This window comes from Cherax quadricarinatus, chromosome 18 (genome assembly GCF_038502225.1).
Source record: "Cherax quadricarinatus isolate ZL_2023a chromosome 18, ASM3850222v1, whole genome shotgun sequence".
Lineage (NCBI taxonomy): Eukaryota > Metazoa > Arthropoda > Malacostraca > Decapoda > Parastacidae > Cherax > Cherax quadricarinatus.
Genome location: NC_091309.1, coordinates 36,384,609 through 36,402,804, shown reverse-complemented (window position 1 = coordinate 36,402,804; position 18,196 = coordinate 36,384,609). Strand labels below are relative to the sequence as shown.

The window sequence follows — 18,196 nt, the reverse complement described above, 5'->3', positions numbered from 1 at the left end:
AACAAGCGATTACATAGCGAGAACGCTTCACTCTGGAGGTCCCAAGGTGGTAATTGCAGTGATGTATAACCCACCACAGAACAGCAGGAGGCCAAGGCAAGAGTATGACGAGAGCAATAGAGCGATGGTTGGCACACTGGCTGCAGTGGCCAGAAGAGCTCATGCATGCAAGGCAAAGCTCCTGATCATGGGTGACTTTAACCACAAGGAGATCGATTGGGAGAACTTGGAGCCACATGGGGGCCAAGATACATGGAGGGCTAAGATGATGGAGGTGGTACTGGAAAACTTCATGTACCAACACGTAAGGGACACTACAAGAGAGAGAGAAGAGGATGAACCAGCAAGACTGGACTTAGTATTCACCTTGAGTAGTGCAGATATTGAGGACATCACATATGAAAGACCCCTTGTAGCCAGCGATCATGTGGTTTTAAGCTTCGAATACACAGTAGAGCTACAAGTGGAGGGGAAAGCAGGAAGGCCAGGACCAATGAAGCCAAACTACAAGAAAGGGGACTACACGGGAATGAGGAACTTCCTGAATGGGGTTCAATGGGACAGAGAACTGGCAGGAAAGCCAGTTAATGAGTTGATGGAATATGTAGCAACAATGTGCAAGGAGGCTGAGGAGAGGTTTGTACCCAAGGGTAACAGGAATAATGAAAAAGCCAGGATGAGCCCATGGTTCACCCAAAGGTGCAGGGAGGCAAAAACCAAGTGTGCTAGGGAATGGAAGAAATATAGAAGGCAAAGGACCCAGGAGAATAAGGAGAGCAGTCGTAGAGCCAGAAACGAATATGCACAGATAAGAAGGGAGGCCCAACGACAATATGAAAACGACATAGCAGCGAAAGCCAAATCTGACCCAAAGCTTTTAAACAGCCACATCAGGAGGAAAACAACAGTCAAGGACCAGGTAATCAGGCTAAGGAAGGAAGGAGGAGAGACAACAAGAAATGACCGTGAAGTACGTGAGGAACTCAACAAGAGATTCAAAGAAGTGTTCACAGAGGAGACAGAAGGGGCTCCAGAAAGACGGAGAGGTGGGGCACACCACCAAGTGCTGGACACAGTACACATAACCGAGGAAGAAGTGAAGAGGCTTCTGAGTGAGCTAGATACCTCAAAGGCAATGGGGCCAGATAACATCTCTCCATGGGTCCTGAGAGAGGGAGCAGAGGCACTATATGTACCCCTAACAACAATATTCAAAACATCTATCGAAACAGGGAAATTGCATGAGGCATGGAAGACAGCAAATTTAGTCCCAATCTTTAAAAAAGGAGACAGACATGAAGCACTAAACTACAGACCAGTGTCACTGACATGTATAGTATGCAAAGTCATGGAGAAGATTATCAGAAGAGTGGTGGAACACCTAGAAAGGAATGATCTCGTCAACAGCAGCCAACATGGTTTCAGGGACGGGAAATCCTGTGTCACAAACCTACTGGAGTTCTATGGCGTGGTGACATCAGTAAGACAAGAGAGAGAGGGGTGGGTGGATTGCATTTTCTTGGACTGCAAGAAGGCGTTTGACACAGTTCCACACAAGAGATTAGTGCAAAAACTGGAGGACCAAGCAGGGATAACAGGGAAGGCACTACAATGGATCAGGGAATACTTGTCACGAAGACAGCAGCGAGTCATGGTACGTGGCGAGGTGTTAGAGTGGGCACCTGTGACCAGCGGGGTCCCACAGGGGTCAGTCCTAGGACCAGTGCTATTTCTGGTATTTGTGAACGACATTACGGAAGGAATAAACTCTGAGGTGTCCCTGTTTGCAGATGACGTGAAGTTGATGAGAAGAATTCATTCGATCGAAGACCAGGCAGAACTACAAAGGGATCTGGACAGGCTGCAGACCTGGTCCAGCAATTGGCTCCTGGAGGTCAACTCTACCAAGTGCAAAGTCATGACGATTGGGGAAGGGCAAAGATGACTGCAGACGGAGTACAGTCTAAGGGGCCAGAGACTACAAACCTCGCTCAAGGAAAAAGATCTTGGGGTGAGTATAACACCGAGCACATCTCCTGAAGCGCACATCAACCAAATAGCTGCTCCAGCATATGGGCGCCTAGCAAACCTCAGAACAGCATTCCGACATCTTAATAAGGAATCGTTTAGGACCCTGTACACCGTGTACGTTAGGCCCATATTGGAGTATGCGGCACCAGTTTGGAACCCACACCTAGCCAAGCACGTAAAGAAACTAGAGAAAGTACAAAGGTTTGCAACAAGACTAGTCCCAGAGCTAAGACGTATGTCCTACGAGGAGAGGTTAAGGGAAATCAACCTGACGACACTGGAGGACAGGAGAGATAGGGGGGGGACATGATAACGACATACAAAATACTGAGAGGAATTGACAAGGTCGACAAAGACAGAATGTTCCAGAGATGGGACACAGCAACAAGGGGACACAGTTGGAAGTTGAAGACACAGATGAATCACAGGGATGTTAGGAAGTATTTCTTCAGCCACAAAGTACTCAGGAAGTGGAATAGTTTGGGAAGCGATGTAGTGGAGGCAGGATCCATACATAGCTTTAAGCAGAGGTATGATAAAGCTCATGGTTCAGGGAGAGTGACCTAGTAGCGACCAGTGAAGAGGCGGGGCCAGGAACTTGGACTCGACCCCTGCAACCTCAACTAGGTGAGTACAACTAGGTGAGTACACGCACACACCTCGGTTTACGTGCGACCAGCAGTAACAGCCTGGTTGATCATGCCCTGATCCACCATGAGGCCTGGTCATGGACCAGGCCACGGGAGCATTGACCCCCGAAACCCTCTCCGGGTATATATATATATATATATATATATATATATATATATATAATACATATATATATATATATATATATAATACATATATATATATATATGTCGTGCCGAATATGTAAAACTGGTCAATTAGCAAGAACTCATTTAAAATGAAGTCCTTTCTGAAATTTTCTCTTATACGTTTAAAGATATATTTTTTTCATTATTAATGTTATTGTAAAAATTTTTAATTTTGCACCAAAAGAATCTTAGAAAACTTACCTAACCTTATTATAACAAGAATAATTTATTTTAGCCTAACCCAACTAAATATATTTTAGATTTGTTTACAATAATTTAATACTAAACAAACACAGTGAAATATATTTTTTTCGTTAGGTTCAGAATGATTTTGGCGAAATTATTGCATACACAAATTTTCACTTGTCCTATATGGCAAGATGAGCGTTGCTATTTAAGCCAAGATGGCAAGTTCTGCCTATTCGGCACGACATATATATATATATATATATATATATATATATATATATATATATATATATATATATATATATATATATATATATATATATATATATATATATATATATATATATATATATATATATATATATATATATATATATATATTATATATACATATGTGTGTATGTGTTTGTGTAATGTTTGTGTTTGTGTATATTTCGCCTGCTCTTGCGAATTCCTTGCATTGTTAAAATTTCTAGTAAGGCTGATGCATGCAGGGGATGAGATGAAAAGCTGTAAGCCTTCTCCCTGAAAGCTGGCTGCCTTGGATCCAAGTCAAGCATTGTGCTAGGCGCCAAGGTATTGGTCCAGTGTGGTGAGAATGGCATAGCACTGCGTACCTTGTTCCAAGGTTCGAAGGTTCGAGTCTCCTTCAGCCAGAGATCAGTGTTTGTGTATATTTCGCCTGCTCTTGCGAATTCATTGAAGGCTCTTGGCTCATATAATGACTCTAACAACATGCTCATTAGGGAAGCCAGGTATAGATACTCAAAAATTAGGGACAAAGGAATTAATGTACAATTGCTATGGATCCCATCACACATTGGATTACTCCTTCATGATAAAGTTGATATGTTAGCCAAGAAGAGTATCGAGAAGGAGAATGTAGAATATAACTTTGGTGTAACTGTGTCTAGCATTAGGAATAATATTAGGAGAGAAGTAAATAATGAAAATGATTGTTATAGGAATGCAGTTAGAAGCCTGAGTAGATCTATAACCCACTATGATAACATGAACGTAGATAAGAATGTTTATGGAGCAACTTGCAATGTGAACAGACTGACTGATGTTGTAGTGGCCAGGCTTAGGCTTGGCTACAAGTACTTCTGGCAGTTTGGGAGACACACAGATGATGATCAAACTAAATGTAAATTATGTTATCAGGCATATGGTCACTCTCTTGAACACTATGTGCTTAATTGTCCACTTATTGAGGAATACAGACAGACAGTATAATAACCTATGTGACATGTCAAGATATCTTATTAATGAAAATAAGATACCAGATATACTAAGCAAATTTCCTAAATTTGCTTGTAACAGATAAGTGAACTATAGATATGTAGATATAAATCCATATGTATTCCTGTTAACCCTTTGGGGCCTAGTTCCTAGGCCTTTTGTGTATCCATATGCTCTCGCGCTACCGTCCACAGGATGGATATGGGGTGCACAATAAACTAACCACTTCGGTGGCAAAATCTAAAAAAAAATCTAATCTTGCGAATTCCTTGTATATATATATATATATATATATATATATATATATATATATATATATATATATATATATATATATATATATATATATATATACACACACACACACACACTACATTTAAACATTGACTTGCGATTGTGATGTTTTTCTTTTTTAAAATTTACACACTCCACATTAACAGGAAATGGTCACGTGTGCATTCTCACTTTGGACACATTTATTGAAGACGTTTCGGTTCGTGGACCATAAGTGATCAAGGTTCCAGGAGCAAAACGTCATCAGTAAAGGTATTCTAAGTGTATGCACTCGTGTTCACTTCCTACTAGTTGTGGCACACTGTGTGGGTACCATCATCTGTGTTCATCTAACAAGCGCCCATCACGCAAAAGGCTTTCCTGCGTGATGGTTTTCCCGTCATATTCCATCACGAAGGAGTAGCTTACTCTGCTGGATAATAGGATACCTGTCAAATAGAGTATCCTCTGTCCTCTACCAAGGCTTTAGAAGTGAGTCGAAAGAAATGTCTTTAGGTGCACCGCAGGGAGGAGTTCTCAGTCCCATGCTATTATATAATATTCTGATTAATGCTCTCATAAATGCTCTACCTGTCTCACCTAAACATATAGCTATAAGCTATGCTGATGACATCATGATACATACAACAGGGCATAAGAAGATGAGCACCATTCTTAATGAAGTTCAAGCAATTTGTCGTCAACTAGGCCTCATAATATCTTCCTCTAAAACAAAGATATTAACAAGCAAACAACATCCCCCACCCATCTATTTTCAGGGTGAAAACATTATCTACGTTAAAAATTAAAGATATCTTGGTGTAGATGTACCCTTTAACAAATCCACTGTACCACAACTAAATAAGAAATGCGAAGATAGGCTAAATGCTCTCAAAGCTGTTGCTGGCTACAATCCCAACTATGGTGCTAATGTGAGAATCGTGAGAATGATGTACATAGCCTATGTTAGGTCCTTAATTGATTATGCTGCTCCCATGTCGATATTAGCAAGAGAAAGTTCTCTCCGACACTTGGAGTTTATGCAAAATGAAGCTCTCAGAATTATTCTTGGCTGTCCCAGATCTACAAAGGTTCTTAATATGAGGAAGGAGCCTGGTATTTCTAGTATCAGTGATAGGATTGTTGAGATTAACACTGTACTCGGTATTAGAATGTTAAGAAATGAACCTGACACTGTCACAATGAATCTTACCAAGTGTCTAGAGGTAAATACACACAGATCTAAATGGATTGTGAAAACGTGCAATTGCATTAAGTTTTATAACCTGCATGAACTGTATGACTGTAGACAACAAGAGCATTTCACCCCTCCATGGAAGATGTGTTCATTTAATATCACATACCTGCAAGTCCCTCCCAAGAAGCTCATTTCTAGTAATCCCTTTCTTAAATCAAATTTTAAAGCAACTGCTCAATAAGAAACTTTTCACCTAGCTGGTAGTAATAAGTTATCATAAGTTATATACAGTGATGGATCTAAATAGGAGTCTTCTGGCAGGGCTGCATCTGCTCTTGTTGCCACCTCCCTAGTTAAGAACGATAATAAATTTGAGTTAGGCATAAGAATTAACAACTGGGCGTCTACACTGCAAACTGAATTGTTTGCAATCCTAATGGCGCTAAAACTAACCTATGACACTGAGCTTGACTCTATCATCATTACTGATTCTATGTCATCATTGAAGGCTCTTGACTCATATAATGACCCCAACAACATGCTCACTGGATAAGCCAGGTGTAGATACTCAAAAATCAGGGACAAAGGAATTAATGTGCAATTGCTATGGATCCCATAACCCATTGGATTACTTCTTCATGATAAAGTTGATATGTTAGCCAAGAAGAGTACCCAGTATATCTGTGTCTAGCATTAGGAATAATATTAGGAGAGAAGTAAATAATGAAAATGATTGTTATAGGAATGCAGTTAGAAGCCTGAGTAGATCTATAACCCACTATGATAACATGAATGTAGATAAGTATGTTTATGGAGCAACTTGCAATGTGAACAGACTGACTGATGTTGTAGTGGCCAGGCTTAGGCTTGGTTACAAGTACTTCTGGCAGTTTGGGAGACACACAGATGATGATCAAACTAAATGTAAATTATGTAATCAGGCATATGGTCACTCTCTTGAACACTATGTGCTTAATTGTCCACTTATTGAAGAATACAGAGACAGACAGTATAACCTATGTGACATGTCAAGATATCTTATTAATGAAAATAAGATACCAGATATCTGAAGGAGGGGTGTTAATGTTGCAGTTTAAAAACTGTAGTGTAAAGCACCCTTCTGGCAAGACAGTGATGGAGTGAATGATGGTGAAAGTTTTTCTTTTTCTGCCTTGGTGGGAAATAATAAAAAAAAATAATTACTAAGTTTCCTAAATTTGCTTGTAACAGATAAGTGAACTATAGATATATATATAAATAAAAACCCATATGTACACCTGTTAACCCTTTTGGGGCCTAGTTCCTAGGCTTTTTGTGCATCCATATGCTCTTGCGCTACCGTCCACAGGACGGATATGGAGTGTACAATAAACTAGCCACTTCGGTGGCAAACTCTAATCCAAAATCTAGAAGGAAGGATTAAGTGTCTTGTTAACTCGGGTGTAAAGAACTGGGGTCCTCCAGCACACATATAAACCACGTAGTCTCCCAGGCTGTGACTGACCACTCACCGAAGGGTCCCAGCCTGTGGTTGACAGTAACAACAGCGACGTCAGACTCCAGCATGTAGTCTGGCTGGAAGAGGCCATCCCCGCCACTACCTGCCATCCAGGTGCCAGCGTGCAGGAACACCACCACTGGCTGTGTGTTGTAGTACGTGGGTGCAGGCGGCAACTGAAACACATACCAACACTTTATAAGTGATTTTTTTTGTAAGAAATTGTAATTTGCATACCTCTTATGAGCTACCAGAGAAGGACAGTTGGGGGGATGATGTAAAATTTTGCAAATTGGCACCTACACAGCCCAATAAGAAATCAAGTCTTCTTTTAAGAAAGAATATGTCAGCGTTGAATGTGTGAAGCCGATCAGCTGAGGCATTCATATATTATCACAGAAAAAACATTTCAATTTTCACAATATCAAAAAAAATTGGCAATCTGATACCTGTCTGCAAGATGCATAATAATAATAATAATAATAATAATAATAATACCTGGAGTTTACCTGGAGAGAGTTTCGGGGGTCAACGCCCCCGCGGCCCGGTCTGTGACCAGGCCTCCTGGTGGATCAGCGCCTGATCAACCAGGCTGTTGCTGCTGGCTGCACGCAAACCAACGTACGAGCCACAGCCCGGCTGATCAGGAACTGCCTTTAGGTGCTTGTCCAGTGCCAGCTTGAAGACTGCCAGGGGTCTGTTGGTAATCTCCCTTATGTGTGCTGGGAGGCAGTTGAACAGTCTCGGTCCCCTGACACTTATTGTATGGTCTCTTAACGTGCTAGTGACACCCCTGCTTTTCATTGGGGGGATGGTGCATCGTCTGCCAAGTCTTTTGCTTTCGTAGTGAGTGATTTTCGTGTGCAAGTTCGGTACTAGTCCCTCTAGGATTTTCCAGGTGTATATAATCATGTATCTCTCCCTCCTGCGTTCCAGGGAATACAGGTTTAGAAACCTCAAGCGCTCCCAGTAATTGAGGTGTTTTATCTCCGTTATGCGCGCCGTGAAAGTTCTCTGTACATTTTCTAGGTCGGCAATTTCACCTGCCTTGAAAGGTGCTGTTAGAGTGCAGCAATATTCCAGCCTAGATAGAACAAGTGACCTGAAGAGTGTCATCATGGGCTTGGCCTCCCTAGTTTTGAAGGTTCTCATTATCCATCCTGTCATTTTTCTAGCAGATGCGATTGATACAATGTTATGGTCCTTGAAGGTGAGATCCTCCGACATAATCACTCCCAGGTCTTTGACGTTGGTGTTTCGCTCTATTTTGTGGCCAGAATTTGTTTTGTACTCTGATGAAGATTTAATTTCCTCATGTTTACCATATCTGAGTAATTGAAATTTCTCATCGTTGAACTTCATATTGTTTTCTGCAGCCCACTGAAAGATTTGGTTGATGTCCGCCTGGAGCCTTGCAGTGTCTGCAATGGAAGACACTGTCATGCAGATTCGGGTGTCATCTGCAAAGGAAGACACGGTGCTGTGGCTGACATCCTTGTCTATGTCGGATATGAGGATGAGGAACAAGATGGGAGCTAGTACTGTGCCTTGTGGAACAGAGCTTTTCACCGTAGCTGCCTCGGACTTTACTCTGTTGACGACTACTCTCTGTGTTCTGTTAGTGAGGAAATTATAGATCCATCGACCAACTTTTCCTGTTATTATTAATAATAATAATAATAATAATAATAATAATAATAATAATACATTTCTACAAGGACATGATACAACTTATACAGACCAAGTTGACGTCAGTGACATGCTATGTAGAAGTCCCCGGTTATACAGAGCATTTGGGGCATTTTTGTCATGCCCTGACTCACTCCTGCCCTGACTCACTCCTGCCCTGACGCACTCCTGCCCTGACTCACTCCTGCCCTGACGCACTCCTGCCCTGACGCACTCCTGCCCTGACGCACTCCTGCCCTGACTCACTCCTGCCCTGACCCACTCCTGCCCTGACTCACTCCTGCCCTGACTCACTCCTGCCCTGACTCACTCCTGCCCTGACTCACTCCTGCCCTGACGCACTCCTGCCCTGACTCACTCCTGCCCTGACCCACTCCTGCCCTGACGCACTCCTGCCCTGACTCACTCCTGCCCTGACCCACTCCTGCCCTGACGCACTCCTGCCCTGACTCACTTCTGCCCTGACTAACTCCTACCCTGACTCACTCCTGCCCTGACTCACTCCTGCCCTGACTCACTCCTGCCCTGACTCACTCCTGCCCTGACTCACTCCTGCCCTGACTCACTCCTGCCCTGACGCACTCCTGCCCTGATTCACTCCTGCCCTGATTCACTCCTGCTCTGACTCACTCCTGCTCTGACTCACTCCTGCCCTGACGCACTCCTGCCCTGACGCACTCCTGCCCTGACTCACTCCTGCCCTGACTCACTCCTGCCCTGACTCACTCCTGCCCTGACTCATTCCTGCCGTGACTCACTCCTGCCCTGACTCACTCCTGCCCTGACTCACTCCTGCCCTGACTCACTCCTGCCCTGACTCACTCCTGCCCTGACTCAGTCCTGCCCTGACTCATTCCTGCCGTGACTCACTCCTGCCCTGACTCACTCCTGCCCTGACTCACTCCTGCCCTGACTCACTCCTGCCCTGACTCACTCCTACCCTGACTCACTCCTGCCCTGACTCACTCCTGCCCTGACTCATTCCTGCCCTGACTCACTCCTGCCCTGACTCACTCCTGCCCTGACTCACTCCTGCCCTGACTCACTCCTGCCCTGACTCACTCCTGCCCTGACTCACTCCTGCCCTGACTCACTCCTGCCCTGACTCACTCCTGCCCTGACTCACTCCTGCCCTGACTCACTCCTGCCCTGACTCACTCCTGCCCTGACTCACTCCTGCCCTGACTCACTCCTGCCCTGACTCACTCCTGCCCTGACTCACTCCTGCCCTGACTCACTCCTGCCCTGACTCACTCCTGCCCTGACTCACTCCTGCCCTGACTCATTCCTGCCGTGACTCACTCCTGCCCTGACTCACTCCTGCCCTGACTCACTCCTGCCCTGACTCACTCCTGCCCTGACTCACTCCTGCCCTGACTCACTCCTGCCCTGACTCACTCCTGCCCTGACTCACTCCTGCCCTGACTCACTCCTGCCCTGACTCACTCCTGCCCTGACTCACTCCTGCCCTGACTCACTCCTGCCCTGACTCACTCCTGCCCTGACTCACTCCTGCCCTGACTCACTCCTGCCCTGACTCACTCCTGCCCTGACTCACTCCTGCCCTGACTCACTCCTGCCCTGACTCACTCCTGCCCTGACTCACTCCTGCCCTGACTCACTCCTGCCCTGACTCACTCCTGCCCTGACTCACTCCTGCCCTGACTCACTCCTGCCCTGACTCACTCCTGACTGACTCACTCCTGCCCTGACTCACTCCTGCCCTGACTCACTCCTGCCCTGACTCACTCCTGCCCTGACTCACTCCTGCCCTGACTCACTCCTGACTGACTCACTCCTGCCCTGACTCACTCCTGCCCTGACTCACTCCTGACTGACTCACTCCTGACTGACTCACTCCTGCCCTGACTCACTCCTGCCCTGACTCACTCCTGCCCTGACTCACTCCTGCCCTGACTCACTCCTGCCCCTCATGCACATCCCTTCCTACAGCCTTGTATGACCCTTTCGGGGTTAGAGCTTAGCTTAATTATGATAATAATTCAATTTTCCCATTTTTTTCTCCCACACTAATAAAGTGTCAGCAACACAGCCCAGAATCAATGTAAACAAAACTATCATTACGGTTTGAAGCCGATCAGAAAAAATATTCTCCAGTCAATGGATGGAGCAAAATTTGTTAAATATAACTGACAAATTAAAACATACGTAGCTGGAGGTGACTGCCAGACTTTCTTTCAGTTCAAGCCACCATCGGTGAAAATTTGAAGCCGATCAGAAGAGGCATTCTCTAGTTATTTCTCAGAATCCAAGTTTATGAACTATGCTCAGTAATAACCCACGTGGAGACAGAAACTCAGGTTAGGCAAGGTAAGATCTGTCAGGAAACAGAACAAGTATTTCCTGACGCGGGTCTTAGTCAGATGATGACCAGTCTTTGGAGCTTTTGGTCATCTGATCGAGACCTTCCGTTGGCTTACCGGTCCACCTCTTTAAAAATTATGAATATAGAAACTTAGAAAATGAATTGATTTATATATTTCGACCTTCTACTGGAATCCTTTTCAACAAATGAGCTACGTTAGTTAACTGTCAAATTTGCATATACACAGACCAAATCTACTGGGTATAATCATTTACTTAAGGTGTATTAGCCCTTAAATATGTAGTAATTCCTGAGTGTAAAAGCGCTGTACAAGAGTGTATGACGGGACTTACCGTAGTGGTATAAACGTTAAGGTAGAGACAGTCTTCCTGGCCCACTACACCGTGGCCTCGCAGGTGGTCCCACTGCAGGCAGGCAGGAGACGACCCCGTGGCGTTGAACACCTCAGAGTGTACACCGTACTCTACTGGCATCTGCAACATTATTGCAACATCTACACTAATACTGTCACTCGTGACACGTACATGACAAGTGTGAACAACGTTGTCCTCAAAATTATAAACAGATAATTATATGTGAAACCCTAAATAAGTTTATTCGGGTATACATAAATACAGTTACATATATTATGACACATAGCATCATATGTGTAGAGAACCTAGGATAACATAAAAAAGTCAGGCAAAGTAACTTATTTCCATTGGGGTGGATTATTTATTTTAGACCAAGGAGTGATGGGAGCTCGATCCTCTGTTCGCTAAGAGCGTAAGAAACGATTCTTAACTATTTTAATGCTCCGGTGAGAGTGTAGTTCAGTAGCGTGTCTGGCGATTACTGGACGGAGGATCAAGCCTTCAAGTCCCTGTGGCGAATGACCCACATGGGCTTAGTGCTTCACCTAAAGTAAATAAATCTAACACAATGTGAAAATGAACAAGTATACACCGTCAGTTACATTATTTTATGTCCAAGTATTACATTCTTCACACTTGGTATAGCAAGATATTCAAAGTTATGTAATTATTTTAGTAAATCTGTAACACTATATAACATCCACAATATAATCCATCCCAAGTTTGATTGTGTTGAGTGTCAGCTTCCAATACCTCGATTACGAGGCAGTGGAGGCTGACACCTGGTGGTCTGGTGGCTAAAGCTCCCGCTTCACACACGGAGGGCCCGGGTTCGATTCCCGGCGGGTGGAAACATTTGACACGTTTCTTTACACCTGTTGTCCTGTTCACCTAGCAGCAAATAGGTACCTGGGTGTTAGTCGACTGGTGTGGGTCGCATCCTGGGGGACAAGATTAAGGACCCCAATGGAAATAAGTTAGACAGTCCTCGATGACGCACTGACTTTCTTGGGTTATCCTGGGTGGCTAACCCTCCGGGGTTAAAAATCCGAACGAAATCTTATCTTATCTCTTAACAGCTGCTGCTGACAGATGGAGAGCCCCAGGCTCTCTACACTCTTGACGACTCAACAGTGTTACTGCTTGACAACGTTGTTCCCTGATACTTAACAACTGGAGGCACCACCGTATTCCTCCACTCAAGCCTGATCGCCTCTCACTCCTCTCAGAAGCTCTAGACCCTTGCGGGTTTACCGCTTTCCCATGAGTAATAATACTGTAATGCGAATCATAGATTCTTTTGATTTTTCCGGTCCTTGAAAACGGGTTCCACAATGTTAATATAGAGGTTCTATAAAATTTTGCATTTCTAGCTATATAAGGTCTGGGATGCCTATGGATGTTGATCATGTAGTCAGTTGTGTAGTGTTAGACTAACCTAGAGTGTCAATCTACACTACATTACTAACATCAGGTAATATCAACCAAAAAATACTTGCACTACTCGTCTTGGAAAACTCACCTGATCTGGACTACTATCAAGAGCTGACCTGGAGAAACTCACCTGGTCTGGACTACTATCAAGAACTGACCTGGAGAAACTCACCTGGTCTGGACTACCATCAAGAACTGACCTGGAGAAACTCACCTGGTCTGGACTACTATCAAGAACTGACCTGGAGAAACTCACCTGGTCTGGACTACTATCAAGAACTGACCTGGAGAAACTCACCTGGTCTGGACTACTATCAAGAACTGACCTGGAGAAACTCACCTGGTCTGGACTACTATCAAGAACTGACCTGGAGAAACTCACGTCGTGTCGAGTAATAACCAAGAAACAGTCTCCTTGACTGAGGTACTGACTTGAGACGATGCATTCACCTCAAGTATTAATCTGGGATAACTCACCCTGAACCTGAGGTCGCCCACGGGAGGTTTGGCGTAGGGTATACCGGTGAAAGCGTAGACCTGGCGACCCTGCCTGGCGGAGAGGTACTGCTGCCCCAGGAAGGTGCCCCACGGTGTCTCCACCCTCGGCTGCTGCCCTAATACCACCATCACGCCCATCACCACGCCCACACTCACACATGACCACGCCATCCTGCAGTACACTCAGTTCTTACTGTACGAGATCTCTGACTTTACATGTTGTGTTCTGCAGTGACTTGTCAGTGGTGTAGTGTAAATATAATTAAACTGAACACATGCCATTGAATTATCGCATTTTTTTAATATCTAGGAAATGGTATTAGATAATTATTAGCAATATTTCGTGAGGATGCCTCAGAGCAATTTGCAAAACTTCCATTAAAAATGTACATATTCCAACAAACTATATAAAAAAGTGAAAACGAGTTGAAAATTACCATTTTATTTTCTATCATATCTTTTATAATGCATATTTATGTATAATTTTTTTATTAACACATCGGCCGTCTTCCACCAAGGCAGGGTGACTCGAAAAAGAAAAACTTTCACCATAATTCACAATTTCATCCCCATCACTGTCTTGCCAGAGGCGCGCTTATACTACAGTTATAAAACTACAACATTAACACCCCTCCTTCAGAGTGCAGACACTGTACTTCCTATCTCCAGGACTCTAGTCCGGCCTGCCAGTTTCCCTGAATCCCTTCATAAATGTTATCTTGCTTGCACTCCAACAGCACGTCAAGTTCAAAAAACCATTTGTCTGCATTTGCTCCTATCTAACAAGCCCATGCATACTTGCTGGAAGTCCAAGACCCTTGCACACAAAACCTCCTTTACCCCCTCCCTCCAACCTTTCCTAGGCCGACTTCTACCCCGCCTTTCCTCCACTACAGATTAATACACTCTCGAAGTCCTTCTATTTAGTGCCACCCTCCTCCACCTCAACAACCCCTCCTCAGCCCTCTGGATAATAGTTTTAGTAATCCCACACCTCCTCCTAATTTCCAAACTACAAATTCTCTGCATTATATTCACACCACACATTGCCCTCAGACATGACATCTCCACCACTGCCTCCAGCGTTCTCCTTGTTACAACATTCACCACGCATGTTTCACACCCATACAAAAGCGTTGGTATAACTATACTCTCATACATTTCCCTCTTTGATTAGGAGAGAAGTAAATAATGAAAATGATTGTTATAGGAATGCAGTTAGAATCCAGAGTAGATCTATAACCCACTATGATAACATGAACGTAGATAAGTATGTTTGTGGAGCAACGTGCAATGTGAACAGACTGACTGATGTTGTAGTGGCCAGGCATAGGCTTGGTTACAAGTACTGACTGATGTTGTAGTGGCCAGGCTTAGGCTTGGTTACAAGTACTACTGGGAGACACACAGATGATGGTCAAACTAAATGTAAATTATGTGATCAGGCAATTGGTCACTGTCTTGAACACTATGTGCTTAATTGTCCACTTAATGAGGAATACAGAGACAGACAGTATAATAACCTATGTGACATGTCAAGATATCTTATTAATGAAAATAAGATACCAGATATACTAAGCAAATTTCCTAAATTTGCTTGTAACAGATAAGTGAACTATAGATATGTAGATATAAATCCATATGTATTCCTGTTAACCCTTTGGGGCCTAGTTCCTAGGCCTTTTGTGTATCCATATGCTCTCGCGCTACCGTCCACAGGATGAATATGGGGTGCAAAATAAACTAGCCACTTCGGTGGCAAAATCTAAAATCTAATCCTCTTTGCTTCCACGGACAAAGTCTGTTTCCACAGACTCCTCAGCACACCACTCACCTTTTTCCCTCATCAGTTCTATTTTTCACCTCATCTTTCAAAGACCCATCTGCTGACACGTCCACTCCTAAATATCTGAACACAGTAAAGTGATGATGATAACGAAAGAAAAAAAAAAGGTAACGAAAGATTGGATATCATATTGGAGGGAGAGAGTATGGAGGAGGTGAATGTATTCTATGTATATTATAGCTGCTAAATGTCGATATTCTATGTATAATATAACTGCTAAATGACGATATTCTATGTAGAATATAGCTGCTAAATGACAATATTCTGTGTATAATATAGCTGCTAAATGAAAATATTCTGTGTATAATATAGCTGCTAAATGACAATATTCTGTGTATAATATAGCTGCTAAATGACAATATTCTGTGTATAATATAGCTGCTAAATGACAATATTCTGTGTATAATATAGCTGCTAAATGACAATATTCTGTGTATAATATAGCTGCTAAATGACAATATTCTGTGTATAATATAGCTGCTAAATGACAATATTCTATGTATAATATAGCTGCTAAATGACAATATTCTGTGTATAATATAGCTGCTAAATGACAATATTCTATGTATAATATAGCTGCTAAATGACAATATTCTGTGTATAATATAGCTGCTAAATGACAATATTCTATGTATAATATAGCTCCTAAATGACAATATTCTGTGTATAATATAGCTGCTAAATGACAATATTCTATGTATAATATAGCTGCTAAATGACAATATTCTGTGTATAATATAGCTGCTAAATGACAATATTCTGTGTATAATATAGCTGCTAAATGACAATATTCTGTGTATAATATAGCTGCTAAATGACAATATTCTATGTATAATATAGCTGCTAAATGACAATATTCTGTGTATAATATAGCTGCTAAATGACAATATTCTGTGTATAATATAGCTGCTAAATGACAATATTCTATGTATAATATAGCTGCTAAATGACAATATTCTATGTAGAATATAGCTGCTAAATGACAATATTCTGTGTATAATATAGCTGCTAAATGACAATATTCTGTGTATAATATAGCTGCTAAATGACAATATTCTGTGTATAATATAGCTGCTAAATGACAATATTCTGTGTATAATATAACTGCTAAATGACAATATTCTGTGTATAATATAGCTGCTAAATGACAATATTCTGTGTATAATATAGCTGCTAAATGACAATATTCTGTGTATAATATAGCTGCTAAATGACAATATTCTATGTATAATATAGCTGCTAAATGACAATATTCTGTGTATAATATAGCTGCTAAATGACAATATTCTATGTATAATATAGCTGCTAAATGACAATATTCTATGTATAATATAGCTGCTAAATGACAATATTCTGTGTATAATATAGCTGCTAAATGACAATATTCTGTGTATAATATAGCTGCTAAATGACAATATTCTGTGTATAATATAGCTGCTAAATGACAATATTCTGTGTATAATATATCTGCTAAATGACAATATTCTGTGTATAATATAGCTGCTAAATGACAATATTCTGTGTATAATATAGCTGCTAAATGACAATATTCTGTGTATAATATAGCTGCTAAATGACAATATTCTGTGTATAATATAGCTGCTAAATGACAATATTCTGTGTATAATATAGCTGCTAAATGACAATATTCTGTGTATAATATAGCTGCTAAATGACAATATTCTGTGTATAATATAGCTGCTAAATGACAATATTCTGTGTATAATATAGCTGCTAAATGACAATATTCTGTGTATAATATAGCTGCTAAATGACAATATTCTGTGTATAATATAGCTGCTAAATGACAATATTCTGTGTATAATATAGCTGCTAAATGACAATATTCTGTGTATAATATAGCTGCTAAATGACAATATTCTGTGTATAATATAGCTGCTAAATGACAATATTCTGTGTATAATATAGCTGCTAAATGACAATATTCTGTGTATAATATAGCTGCTAAATGACAATATTCTATGTATAATATAGCTGCTAAATGACAATATTCTGTGTATAATATAGCTGCTAAATGACAATATTCTGTGTATAATATAGCTGCTAAATGACAATATTCTGTGTATAATATAGCTGCTAAATGACAATATTCTATGTATAATATAGCTGCTAAATGACAATATTCTGTGTATAATATAGCTGCTAAATGACAATATTCTGTGTATAATATAGCTGCTAAATGACAATATTCTATGTATAATATAGCTGCTAAATGACAATATTCTATGTATAATATAGCTGCTAAATGACAATATTCTGTGTATAATATAGCTGCTAAATGACAATATTCTGTGTATAATATAGCTGCTAAATGACAATATTCTGTGTATAATATAGCTGCTAAATGACAAAATTCTATGTATAATATAGCTGCTAAATGACAATATTCTGTGTATAATATAGCTGCTAAATGACAATATTCTGTGTATAATATAGCTGCTAAATGACAATATTCGCTCGTCTTATTGTTTTCATCAAACACAACACCAAATACGATAGATGATACAATTAAATATATGACCAATATATGTCGTGCCGAATAGGTAAAATTACCGATTTTGGCTTAAACATCAACGCTCTTTTTGCCGAATAAGGCAAGCGAAAATCTGTGTATGCAATAATTTAGCAAAAATCCTTCTAAACCTCACGAAACAATATATTTCATTGTGTCTGTTTATTATTAAACTATTATAAACTTATCTGAAATATATTTAGTTGCATTACACTAAATTTTAATTGGTAAGGGAGAACCAACATAT

The 18,196-nt window shown here is 41.4% G+C and overlaps 1 protein-coding gene across 1 annotated transcript in view; it reads right to left on the bottom strand.

Moving 5' to 3' along the window:
• Nucleotides 1–18,196, bottom strand: part of LOC128689476 (esterase E4-like) — a 62,742-nt gene that overhangs the window by 39,577 nt on the left and 4,969 nt on the right. Inside the window, exons 2-4 of the mRNA XM_053777814.2 lie at nucleotides 13,550–13,742; nucleotides 11,618–11,758; nucleotides 7,263–7,425 (exon numbers count right to left, since the gene is read on the bottom strand). Of these exons, the coding sequence (XP_053633789.2) occupies nucleotides 7,263–7,425; nucleotides 11,618–11,758; nucleotides 13,550–13,741 (496 nt within the window). The 5' untranslated portion in view covers nucleotide 13,742. The remainder of the gene's footprint in view (nucleotides 1–7,262; nucleotides 7,426–11,617; nucleotides 11,759–13,549; nucleotides 13,743–18,196) is intronic.